Source organism: Macaca thibetana, chromosome 16, assembly GCF_024542745.1.
Source record: "Macaca thibetana thibetana isolate TM-01 chromosome 16, ASM2454274v1, whole genome shotgun sequence".
Classification (NCBI taxonomy): Eukaryota; Metazoa; Chordata; class Mammalia; order Primates; family Cercopithecidae; genus Macaca; species Macaca thibetana.
In genome coordinates, this window is record NC_065593.1 from 71393101 (window position 1) to 71406702 (window position 13602).

Below are 13602 nucleotides of genomic sequence, written 5' to 3' on the forward strand. Positions count from 1 at the left end.
CCCTGGACAATTAACTTACCCTCGCCATCTATAAATTGGGGACAATCAGACCTCCCCAACAAAGTTGTTGTGTAACTTCCCACACTAAGCATCTAATAAATGGTAGCTTATTTTGTTGTTGTTTTTTGTTTCTGTCTCCCAAGCTGGAGTGCAGTGGCATGATCTCGGCTCACTACAACCTCCACCTCCCAGGTTCAATCAATTCTCCTGCCTCAGCCTCCTGAGTAGCTGGGACTACAGGCGCGTGCTACTACGCCTGGCTGATTTTTGTATTTTTAGTAGAGATGAGGTTTCACCATGTTGGCCAGGCTGGTCTCAAACTCCTGACCTCAAGTGATCCGCCTGCCTTGGCTTCCCAAAGTGCTGGGATTACAGGCGTGAGCCACTGCGCCCGGCTGCTTCCTTGTTAATAATGTTGAATACATGCCAGCAGTAGTAAGTATAAATGGTGCCCAAGGGTGTACCTCTTTCCCTGTATCCTGATGCCAGGCTAGATTCCAAAACATGGCATCAGGCAGAGCCCACACAGACTAGTCCCTTGGGGGCACCTGTCCTGCAAGTCACCTCTTCATTATGCACCTGTGTCAAATGGAAAATAGAGTGGGGGACACCTGGTGCTTTAAAAAAATACTGACTATATCACAGTGTGACTCCATTTTTGTTTTTTAAAATACGTTCATTTTCAACTATGCCTTAATAAAACCAGGGAGACATATGTTTATGCACCAGCATAGAATGAGGCTAGAACATAATCAGAGCTATTAAAACAGGTTATCCTCATGCCTGTAATCCTAGCACTTTTGGGAGGCCAAGGTGGGTGGATCACCTGAGGTCAGGAGTTCAAGACTAGCCTGACCAACATGGTGAAACCCTGTCTACTAAAAATACAAAAATTAGACAGGCATGGTGATGCGTGCCTGTAATCCCAGCTACTCAGGAGGCTGAGGCAAGAGAATGGCTTGAACCCGGGAGGCAGAGGTTGCAGTGAGCCCAGATTGTGCCACTGCACTCCAGCCTGGGCAACAGAGCAAGACTCTGCCTCAAATAAACAACCACAACAACAACAACAACAGGTTATCTCCGGGGTGGAATTCAGGGTGATTTTTTTTGTTTGCTTGTCTTAGTTTTCCAAGATTCCTAAAGGGAACACGTGTTATTTTTGTGAGTAGAGAAGGAAAAAAACAAGTCAGATAACACAGGGAACATTCCAGGAGAGCAAGAGGATGCGGCAGGGCATGGAGACACACTGAAGATTATGGTGCAGGGACAGCTAAGGGTGGGGAAAATCATCTGATCCGAAGTGGAAAAGGGCAGGTGAGAGGCACCCATCTCTCAAGAAGTGTCCCCAGATGGTGCCTAGGTGGAGGGAGGCAGGCCTGGAGGTGAAGGCAGGGCTTCCCTCATGCAGGGGGAAATGAATACCTGCAGCTCTCAGCCCACTGGCCTCTCTGGTGGTGGTTCCCTGGGGGTGGATGGACAAGGGGTCTCTCTGAATTGGACTGCTGCAATAACCACTTGTCCCCCACCCCACCATTTTGCCATCTTCCACTAGACCCTGGCATCACAGACAACCTTCTCTAACCCAGACTTGATCTGGCAGATCCATATTTAGAAACGTACTAGGACGGTCAGGCACGATGGTTCACGCTTGTAATCCCAGCACTTTTGGAGGCCGAGGCAGTTGGATCACCTGAGATCAAGAGTTCAAGACCAGCCTGACCAACACGGAGAAACCCCATCTCTACTAAAAATACAAAATTAGCCGGGCGTGGTGGCGGGCGCCTGTAATCCCAGCTAGTCGGGAGGCTAAGGCAGGAGAATCGCTTGAACCCAGGAGGCAGAGGTTGCGGTGAGCTGAGATCGCGCCATTGCACTCCAGCCTTGGCAACAAGAGCAAAATTCCATCTCAAAAGAGAAAAAAAAAAAAGAAAAAAGAAAAATAAGAAACATGCTAGGACTCATTGCAGCCTGCAGGATCAATCCAAACTCCTCACCCAGCCTTTGCAGCTTTCCCTATCTTGGTCCCTTCCAGCCAGACCTTCCTTCCCCCGCAAAGACTCTTGCTATATGCCAGTGCCCCAAGCACCTCACCTACTTCCTGTGCCTCATCTATGTTATTCCTCTCTCAGCAGTATTCTCCCTGTTATCTTGCCTAAAAACAATCAGTTCTTAAGATCCAACTCCAAAGCCACCAACAGTCCTCCTCCTTTGCTCCCAGGTCACGGTTGGCTGCCTCCTCTCTGCCCCATCCGTGCCATAGCCCTTTTCCCTGCTTCTTGCAGTATTAATAAGACACAAACAACCTGCATTAAAGCATGTTTTTACATATCTGTTTCCCCACTAGCCTGGGAATCACTCAGAGACCGGACATGTCTAATCCACGTTTGAATTCCTGGCACAACAGCCGCACGTCACTGGGGCTGGATAAAGTAACTCGTTCATTTATTCATTCATTCATTCATTAAATATTTATTAAGCTCTAACCGGGCACTGGGGACAGAGCAATGAGCACAATAGATATGATTTCCACCCTCTTGGAGCTTCACATCTAACTAAGACCAGGAAAGAGAAAAAGGCAACTAAAAAATAAATAAGATGATTATTTAAAAATTGAGTATAGGTAATGCATCCCAAATCTGAAAATCCAAAATACTGCAAACTCTGAAACTGTCTGAGTGCTGACCTGACACTAAAGGAAATACTTCTGGGAGGGTTAGGGATGCTCAGCCGGCTAAGTGTAGTACAAATAGTCCAACATCTTAAAAAATCCAAAATCTGAAATACTTCTAGTCCCAAGCATTCCAGATAAGGAATACTCAGCCCATAGGACTGATGGAAGAGAAATACAAGGTGCTGTGGAAGGTGTAACAGGGGAACCAAATGGGGTTTGGGGTATGGCGGGGAGGGGAAGATCCCCGAGACAGTGGGACCTGGAGGACAGTGTGTGGTGACCACACAAGGCAGAAAGCACAGCCCTGGGGGAGACGTTCGATACGGTTGCATCCCTATTCATTAGTTTATTTTGTCAGTCACTAGAGATTTGTCTCCACATTCAAACAGGAGAAAGGAGAAAGAGGGGTTGGGGGTGAGTATGGTCTTTGGATCTGAACCTGGATCCCCGACATAGGTTGGTGTCGGTTGGGAGCTGGGTGAGAGGCAAGATGTGGAGGGGGCAGCACCACAGCAGGGGCGCTTAGGCAAGCACAGGTGCCAGCAATGAAGGGGAGTCGCGAATCAAGGAAAACAGAGAATTCTGCAGATCCCAGGCGTGAGCTCATGAAGACTGAACCCGTCTTTCGTCTCTGCATCCCGAGGACCTAGTTCCAAAAGATGCGTGCCCTGTGTCTCAGCCTGCTTGGGCTGCTATAACAAAATACCACTCCCTGGGGTGGCTTAGTATACAACCATCGGCTTCTCCCAATTCTGTGTTTTGGGTTTTTGTTTTGTTTTGTTTTTGTTTGTTTTTGTTGTTGTTGTTTCGCTCTTGTTGCCCAGGCTGGAGTGTAATGGCAAGATCTCGGCTCACCGCAACCTCCGTCTCCTGGGTTCAAGCATTCTCCTACCCTAGCCTCTCAAGTAGCTGGGATTACAGGCATGTGCCACCACGCCCAGCTAATTTTTGTATTTTTAATAGAGGTGGGGTTTCACCACGTTGGCCAGGCTGATCTCGAACTTCTTCTGACCTCATGTGATCCACCCGCCTTGGCCTCCCAAAGTGCTGGGATTACAGGCGTGAGCCATTGTTCCTGGCCTCTTTTTTCATTTTTCCAGGTTCTAGAATGCAGAAAGACTTTTCTGTTTGTTTGTTTGTTTTGTTTTGTTTTTGTAGAGATGGCGGTCTCACTATGTTGTGCAGGCTGGTCTTGAACTCCTGAGCTCAGGCAATCTCCTACCCTTGACCTCCCAAAGTGTTGGGCTTACAGACACGAGCCACCATGCCCGACTTTAGGTCTCCCAGTTCTAGAGGCTGGGAAGTCCATTGGCAAGGGGCTGGTTATTGGCTTATTAGCAGACAGCTGCCTTCCCACTGTATCCTCACATGGCCCAGAGAGAGCACACCGTAGTCTCTTTCTCTTCTTTTAATACAAACACTAATCCCAACATGGGGGCTTCACTTTCATGACCTTATCTAAACCTTATTTCCTCCTAATGGCCCCACCTCCTAATACCACCCCACTAAGAGTTAGGATTTCAATGTGTAGTACATGACACCATGGAATATTGATTTGTTTGAAAGGTCTGATTTCAGGCCAGGCACGGTAGCTCATGCCTGTAATCCCAGCACTTTGGGAGGCCAAGGCAGGTAGATCACCTGAGGTCGGGAGTTCAAGACAGGCTTGGCCAACATGTTGAAACCCCATCTCTACTAAAAATACAAAAATTAGCTGGGTGTGGTGGCATGCGCCTGTAATCCCAGCTACTTGGGAGGCTGAGGCAGGAGAATTGCTTGAACCCAGGCGGCAGAGGTGGCAGTGAGCCAAGATTGCACCACTGCACTCCAGTCTGGGCGACAAGAGCGAGAGACTCAGTCTCAAAAAAAAAACAAAGAAATATCTGATTTGAAACATCCTGGGCCACTGCTCATTCTGATGCCTGATACACTCCTGCTTATTAAGCCCTGTATTCCCCACTTAGGCGCAATGCACGGTCCCAGACCTCATAAGGAACAGAGGCCCAGCTAGCTCTGGGACCTAGGAGCCCATGCCTTCTACCTGCTCCTTTGTCCTATTCAGAGCTTTGCCTGCTGCTTAAAACACTCAGATCAAGCATTAGCAATCAGCATTGCTACCAGATGAAGGGTCTAAAGTCAAGTAAACTGAATGACCAGCAGTGATACCCAAGTACTACGTCAACGGTCTTGGGTGAGACACTAAAGCCAACTAAGGACCCAAGTAAAAACTCCCTAAGTCCTGGGCCCCCTTGTCAGGGAAGAGTGGGAAGCCGCACTCTAGGGATACCTGGTGGTTTTGACAAACAGGCCCAAGTTGGGGGAGGGGCTTGAGGCAGGGGCCAGAGTCATGGAGGAGGAAGGGCAAGGACCTGGGGGCCTTTTCTGCTGATGCTCAGAAAACCATTTGGCATGTGGAAATCCCAAAGAAATCAGCATTTCTGGGGATTTCCTTCTGTAATGTTAAATGCCAACAGGACTCGGGACGTTTCACTTAATAACCAGTTAATGAAGTAACAAAACTGTTCCCCTCTTTTGTATAATAAAGAGGCTGTGGGTTGATTTGCCTTTTAACTGATTAATTAACAGGTGGATGTCCAGGCCCTATGCCCACTTCAGAGGGGGCATTAAACAGTCCCAAGTCCCCATTCCTTCCCCTAAGAACACAGTGTTGTTTGGTTCACTACAAAAGCAGAAGAGACTGTCCCCACTAGCCTTGAAGCATCCATGTGCCATGGGGCACAGGGGCCTGAAACCATCGCAAAGATCCAGTGAGCTGGGAGACGCTCAACCCTCCAGATGGGAGAAGAGGCTCTGCCCTTTCTACTCTTGACAATCTGAAATAAAACAACAGTGTTCTCAGAAAGTCCTGATAAACCCTTAAGATGCAATGTCTGAAGCTACTTTTGAGATTCAATCCTTAAATAGGTTTTATTACCAAGAAAACAGGATGTCTGGACCTCCTGCATGGCTGCCTCTACCCTCCCTGCTGAGCTTCTAAAAAACGTCCCATGTGGCTGAACGAGGGGTGGGGGATTCCTGCATATTCAAGGGGCTGCTGTGATCACTACAGGTAGAGTCCCTTTTTAATTCTGCCCAAGTGGACAGCCGTGCAGCACGTGTTTTCTTGCCCAGTTAGGCTAAGGCTATAGAAAACACCAAGTTTCTTGGAGTCCATTGCCCTTGAGGAGTGGAATCCTGAGGGGAAGATAAGATGAACATATATGGGTTCATTAGAAGGCAGCAGAAGGCAGTTATGAAGGGGCGGGGAGGGTGACTGTGTGCGCATGTGTGCAGGTACACGTGTGTGTGCACTTCCATCCCACAGTCTGTGGGTGTGCCCTCCAAATAACTGTGCACAATTTTGGAGTTGTCCATTATTTCACAATGTCCATTCTTTGCCCTGACATCTGACAGAGGTTGTAAGCCAGCAACCCTCACGCATATATGATTTGTTAGAGATACACTGTGGTATGGTTTTGTTTTTGCTTTCTTGTTTTTTGGGTTTTGGGGGTTTTTTAAGAGACAGGATCTCAATGTGTCAGGCTGGAGTGCAGTGGCGCGATTATGGCTCACTGCAGCCTTGAACTCCTGGACTCCAGTAATTCTCCCAGTTCAGCCTCCCAAGTTAGCTGGCACTACAGATTCACACCACTACGCTCAGCTATTTAATAATTTTTATTAATTTTTTTTTGAGACAGAGTCTTGTTCTGTCACCCAGGCTGGAGTGCAATGGCACATTCTGGGCTCACTGCAACCTCTGCCTCCTGAGTTCAAGTGATTCTCCTGCCTCAGCCTCCTGAGTAGTTGGGACTACAGATGCGCACCCCCACTCCCAGCTAATTTTTGTATTTTTAGTAGACACGGGGTTTCACCATGTTGGTTAAGCTGGTCTCGACCTCCTGAACTCAGGTGATCTGCCCGCCTCAGCCTCCCAAAGTGCTGGGATTACAGACATGAGCCACCACGCCCAGCCCCTTTTTATAATTTTTTGTAAAGACAAGGTCTCACCAGGTTGTCCAGGCTGGTCCGGAATTCCTGGCCTCGAGTGATCCTCCCACCTGGGAGGATTACCCAGTGTAATCCCAAAGCACTGGGATTACAGGTATGAGCCACCACACACAGCCCACTTCTTCGTTATTCTTATTTACTTTTATTTTATTTTATTTTATTTTATTTTACTTTTCATTCTATTTATTTATTTATTTTTATTTTTATTTTTTTTGAGATAGGGTCTTGCTCTGTCACCCAGGCTGGAATGCAGTGACACAGTCTTGGCTCACTGCAGCCTATGCCTCCCAGGCTCAAGTGAACCTCCGTCCTCAGCCTACCGAGTAGCTGGAACAACATGTACACATCACCACGCCCGGCTAATTTTTGTATTGCTTATAGCGACAGGGTTTCATCATGTTACCCAGGCTGGTCTTGAACTCCTAGACTCAAGCAATCTGCCCACTTCAGCCTCCCAAAGTGCTGGGATTATAGGCATGAGCTATCACACCCAGTCTTTTGTTAATTAGTAGTTTCTAATATTTCAAGATCAGGAGATTTCACATAAAAGCCAGGTATCCTATGTCTCTTGTAAAATGAAAAGATCTGATATTCCAGGTTCACATTTTCACAAAAAAGCACCAAGCAGCTGGAGCTAGGTAGTAGCTGCCCCCTGCAGATGAGGCCTGTGCTTATGGGTTTGCTGTAGGCCCCACCACTCCCTAATGCCTTACGTTCATCCTGCTTCCCTCTTTAAGGTTACCTATCTGTGCCTTCTAGATGCGGGAATTTGTAACATCTGTCTGGTAGAATGAAGGATAGCTCCCAAAGATAAACAGGGTCTAATTCCTGGAATCTATGAACGTATGGCAAAAGAGACTTTTCAGGTGGAATTATGTTAAGGGTCTTGAGGTAGGGGGATCACCTTGCATTCTCCTGGTGGACCCTAAACTCCATCACAGGTGTTATTCTAAGTGGGAGCCAGAGGGGAGATTTGACTAAGAGGCACGTGAACAACAGAATTAGAGTTGAGAATGATATGGCCCTAGCTTAGAAATGCCGGAAGCTGGAAAAGGCAAGGAAGGAATTCTCCCCTAGAGACTCCCCAAGAAAACAGTCCTGCTGATGCCTTGATTTTAGCCCCCTAGGACTCATGTCAGACATCTGGCCTCCAGATCTGTAGCAGGGTAAGTTACTATTGTTTTAGCCACTAAATTAGTGGTTGGTTGTTACCGCAGCAATAGAAAAGTAATATATCCTGCCAGCTAGTGAGCTCAACAAATGTCTTGAGTGCACAGAGTGCAGTGGGCAGGCCCTACCCTCGAGGAGCTTATAACCTAGAAGGAGAGGACAAAATGATCATGGCAGTGGAACATGATCGAAGCAACAGAGGGATAAGCCCTAGGGACTCTAGGCACATACCTGAGGAATCTCTAATCCAGGACTGCGGATTTCCAGAAGGCGCTGTTTTCCAGCTTTATTTATAGGAGACATGTATGCATCCACCTCTGCTGGGCAGCAAAACTCTGTCAAGGCCTCAAGCGTGCCGAGGTCAAGGGACGTGGTGTGTGTGCACGGGTAGGTGGAAGCAGGGGGAGGCCCTGGGGAGGGAGGGAGGCTCCTCACCTTGCCTGCTGGATGAACTGGGTTGCTTTCTCCGCATACTTCCGGGCAAGGCTGCTCAAGTTCACCGGCTGTTCCACAATGTGGAGGTTTTCATAGAGAGGGAGGGCCACGTCAGTGTAACAGTCTCTTTGAAGGTTGCTGTGTGGAAACCACAGACCGTCAAGTATTCATTTCCTACGTACTCACGGAGCAGAACTAAATGCTTTAATGCAACAATGCATATGCACATAAATACAACTCTGGCCCCAGATGATTTTTCCGGTTGGCCATTTCCTCCAAGTGTAAAAGTCTATGCATAATGCTTTCTTCCATTCCCTCTGAATAGATATTTAGGCTCCTCGGACAAGCTGACCACTCTGTAAAGCTTACAAACACTCTTGTGAGCTAGGACGTTATTTTTTATTACTTCCATTTTGCAGGAAGAGAAACTGAGGTCTAAAGAGGCTAAATGATGTCAAGCAGAGTCCCCCCGCCAGTCAGTAGCCCCATTGCTGGCTTTCTCTGCGGTCTCACTTCAATCCCAGCCTCTGTGTATGGTGTGTAACTTGGCGTTTTCTGAAGTCAACACTCGGGACTTCATGTAATACCAGATCTGTCAATAGGACAGAATATATAAGATGGGCCAGGTGCGGTGGCTCATGCCGGTGATCCCAGCACTTTGGGGGACCGAGGCCAGCAGATCATTTGAGGTCAGGAGTTCGAGACCAGCCTGGCCAACATGCTGAAGCCCTGTCTCTACTAAAAATACAAAAAGTAGCTGGGCACGGCAGTGCGCACCTGTAATCCCAGCTACTCAGGAAGCTGAGGCAGGAGAATCATTTGAACCCAGGAGGCGGAGGTTGCAGTGAACTGAGATCATCCCACTGTACTCCACCCTGGGTGACAGAGTGAGACTCGGTCTCAAAAAAAAAAAAGGAATACATAAGATGGATTGGGACAATTTGAATTTTAAGCCATATTTGCAGAATTTGGAGAAACTTCAGCAGTTGGAAAAAAAAAATAAGAGTTAAACTAATAACATCTCCTGGAAAAAAAAAAAAAAACAAGCTCATGGCCAGGCGCGGTGGCTCAGGCCTGTAATCCCAGTACTTCAGGAGGCTGAGGCAGGTGGATTGCCTGAGGTCAGAAGTTCAGGACCAGGCCGGGCACAATGGCTCACACTTGTAATCCCAGCACTTTGGGAGGCTGAGGCGGGTGGATCACCTAAGGTCAGGAGTTCAAGACCAGCCTGGCCAACATGGTGAAACCCTATCTCTACTAAAAATACAAAAATTAGCCATGGTGGTGCACACCTGTAGTCCCAGCTACTCAGGAGGCTGAGGCAGAAGAATTGCTTGAACCCAGGAGGCGGAAGTTGCAGTGAGCTGAGATTGCGCCATTCCACTCCAGCCTGGGCATCAAGAGCAAAACTCTGTCTCCAAACAAAGCAACACAAGCTCAAGCTTTGATCTTACAGATGGAAATGAATCTGACCCATGGCTGCCCATCAATGTGGCCAAGTCATGGTCTGACTCCAGTCATGATCTCTGGCAAGTTACTTAAGTTCCCAGAGTTATCTCCTTATCTGTAGCACTGGATGGCCTGTGCCATCCTTAGAGGGGTGCTGGTGGTCTAAAGGAGATAACAAATGGTTAGTGCATTGCACACAGCTTCAGTGTATTAGGAATTCCAAAAAAACTCAAGCTCTCAGTCCTGGTCACCAAAGAGAACCAAGAGAGAAGCTGAGAGCAATGGAGACAGAGGTGGTAATGAATGGAGTCCTCTCAGGCAAATATATCATCCTAATAGTGCTGGGACGGATTTGTGAAGAAATCAAAACTCCCCATCACTCTACATGCACACACACCCCATTATAGAAATATAGGAGATATAGTCAGACTGGGTAGATAATTGTTAAAAACCACAATTTTTGTTTTGTTTTATTTTTTTGACACAGGGTCTCACTCTGTCGCCCAGGCTGAAGTGCAGTGGCACAATCTCAGCTCACTACAGTCTCAAACTCCCATCTTAGCCTCCTGAGTAGCTGGGACTATAGGAGTGTGCTGCCACGCCCTGCTAATTTTTGTATTTTTTGTAGAGACGGGGTTTTGCCACGTTGCCCAGGCTGGTCTCGAACTCCTGAGCTCAAGCAATCCGCCCACCTCAGCCTCATGTGCAGGGATTATAGGCATCCCAAATTTTTTAAAAGAGAAAAAGAATTATCACCATGCTGGGCATTATAACACTAATCGCATATTTATGTCGAATTTTTCAGCTTTTTATTATATCATTGCAACTTCATAAGTCATTTACATTCTTTCCTTTTTTCCCTCTCTCTCTTCTAAGCCACCATTTTTTTCTGTTTGATTTTTTTTTTTTAGGCAGGATCTGGCTTTGTCACCCAGGCTGGAGTACAGTGACATGATCTCAGCTCACTGCAACCTCCTCCTCAAGCCATCCTCCCACCTCAGCCTCATGTGCAGCTGGGACTACAGGCATGGGCCACCACACCCAGCTAATTTTTGTATTTTTTGTAGATACGGGGTTTTGCTGTGTTGACCAAGCTGATCTCAAACTCCTGGGCTCACAAGGTCTGCCCACCTCAGCCTCCCAAAGTGCTGGGATTACAGGAGTGACCCACTGCACCTGGCTTTCTATTGGATTTTTAACATAGATTAAAAAGAGATTTTTAACATAGATTAACAATTTTTTTAAAAAATTTAAAAAACTAAAACAGGAGCAGGATTGAAATTTTAAAAAAAAGAAGAAGAAGAAGAAAAAGGCCAGGGGCAGTGGCTCATGCCTGTAATCCCAGCATTTTGGGAAGCCAAGGTAGGCACATCACTTGAGGTCAGGAGTTCAAGACCAGTTTGGCCAACATGGTGAAACCCCATCTCTACTAAAAATACAAAACTTAGCCAGGCGTGGTAACATAAGCCTGTAATCCCAGCTACTCAGGTGACTGAGGCTGGAAAATCACTTGAATCCGGGAGGCAGAAGTTGTAGTGAGCAGAGATAGTACTACTGCACTGCAGCCCGGGCAACAGAGCAAGACTCCATCCCCCCACCCCCCCAAAAAAAATAAAAATTTTAATTTTTTTAAAAGAGACTGGCTGACATATGTCATACCTCCATATGGCCAGGTGTGATTACAGGTGTGCCCAAGAGGCCACGGTGGGTGAGGAGGGCAGCAGGATGCTCTATAGCCTCGTTTCTCGTGCCATAATGTGCAGAATCCCTGGGTTTTTGTTGTTTGTTTGTTTGTTTGTTTTTATTTTTGTTTGAGACTGGATCTTACTCTGTCGCCCAGGGTGAAGTGCGGTGGCGCAGTCATAGCTCACTGCACGCGTAAGTCTTGTTAAAAGGCAGACCTGGGGGTAGGGTGTGAATTCGTGCACCTCTAACAAGCATGTAGGTGATATCCATTAGGCTAGTTCAGTGACTACACTATGAGTAGCAAAGACAGGAAGGGCCTATGGGCTCTGGATTCAGAGAGACCCAGATTGGAATCTCCATTCCTACCTCTTTCCAGCTCCAGTGTAACCTGGGTAACATAAGCTTCCTCATCTGCAAAATCAGGTATCAGGTTGGTGCAAAAGTAATTGCAATTTTTGCCATTGAACGTAATGGCCAAAACCGCGATTACTTTTGCACCAACCTAAGAAATACCTACCTCACACAGTGGTCATGCGGATTACAGATAAACATAGACAGTGCTTAGACTGTAACAATTTCTCAACAAATACCCATTATTATATTAACTATTGTTTTATAGACAGACCAGCTGAGACTCACCTTTCTCAAGTGGCTCAGACACCTGTAGCCTTAGAAATAACCACAGTGCACTGTCTGAACAAGGGAACACGTGTTTTGTGCTGCATTCTTACCTGGGTAAGGCTTATCATCTTTTTTTGTGATCATAAATGCACCGCAGGACATTTAGGAAATACAATGAGAAAGAGGAAAATAAAAACCCTGGCTGGGTGCGGTGGGTCATGCCTGAAATCCCAGCACTTTTTGGACAAGCGGGTGGATCACCTGAGGTCAGGAGTTCGAGACCAACCTGGCCAACATGGCGAAACCCCGTCTCTTCTAAAAATACAAAAATTAGCCTAGTGTGGTAGTGGGCGCCTGTAATCCCAGCTACTCAGGAAGCTGAGGCAGGAGAATCGCTTGAACCAGGGAGACAGAGGTTGCAGTGAAATGAGATTGCGCCACTGCACTCTAGCCTGGGTGACAGAGCAAGACTCCATCTCAAAAAAAAAAAAAAAATAAATAAAGAGAAAATGAAAACCCTGAGTCCCACAACCAGAAAAAGTCCTTGATAACATTTTGGCACGTCTCTTTTGAGTCTCTGTTAATAGGACTACAAAGATAGGGCTACAGAGGTCATTAAGATCTTACTGTTAATGACTTGCTTCCTGCATTTTTTTTTTTCACTTACTATTATATCATAAGCATTTTCCCATTTCATTAAATGTTTTTTCAAAACATTCTGTTTGGTGTCTGTTTGGCATTCCAACATCAGAACGCTGGCTTAGTTGTCCATGGGGTGATAAGCTCAAAAGGCATCCTATGTACTTTCTTTCTCTCTCTCTCTCTCTCTCTCTCCCCCTCCTCCTCCCTCCCTCCTTATGTCCAGTGTCTGGGCTAGAAGCAAAGCCAGCAGGCAGAGGAGGAGGGAGGCCCCATATGTGTGAGACCCTGGCAGCCCAAGGCTGTCCCCAGCTGAGCTCACTAGTCCAAGGAACCTGGAAATTTTCAATAGAAGAATTTTGTGGACCTCATCGTTGAAAGGTTTCTTGCACTCCCTGCAAATAACATTTAAATTTGCACAGAATGTACCGTGTATCTTATTTGCCGTCTTAACTGTTTCCTGTCTGCATCTTTCATTTATTGCTGATGGACCACAGTCTTGGAACTTTGCCTCGTCCTGGAGCCTATCGCAAATGTGTCAGACAGCATTACCTTGATGGTCCATCACCCTGTGGACATGCTGGACAAGGAGGGTGGTTGTAGCCTGGAGTATCAGTACAGCCCATATCATGGCTATATGGGATTCCAAAGTAGTAATCAAAACCTGGAATAGAAGCAACTGGTTAGCACCCCCACGTGGCTGTGACTCCATGTGCTTGCCTTCATACACCCACGACAAAAATGTAATTTCCTATGATTTAATACTGCAGTGCTATAGAGTATGTAATTAAAAGAGGATTTGATTAATATCCCTTTGTAGTATGCATAGAAAATCACTTTGCTGGGTTCTGGCTGTTAGATTAGATTTGCAAAACATCTTGTGATTAGAATTAACCCAGTTTGGGAGGAAGTGGAGAGAATTA

General features: G+C 46.7%; 1 protein-coding gene across 6 annotated transcripts in view; it reads right to left on the reverse strand.

Annotated features, from left to right (window-relative positions):
- The window catches only part of ARSG (arylsulfatase G), a 147591-nt gene that overhangs the window by 43657 nt on the left and 90332 nt on the right, over positions 1-13602 (reverse strand). For all 6 annotated transcript variants that reach the window (XM_050762449.1, XM_050762446.1, XM_050762448.1 and 3 more), the window contains 2 exons: positions 13232-13343; positions 8285-8422 (listed from right to left, as the gene is read on the reverse strand). In XM_050762449.1, the coding sequence (XP_050618406.1) occupies positions 8285-8422; positions 13232-13343 (250 nt within the window). The remainder of the gene's footprint in view (positions 1-8284; positions 8423-13231; positions 13344-13602) is intronic.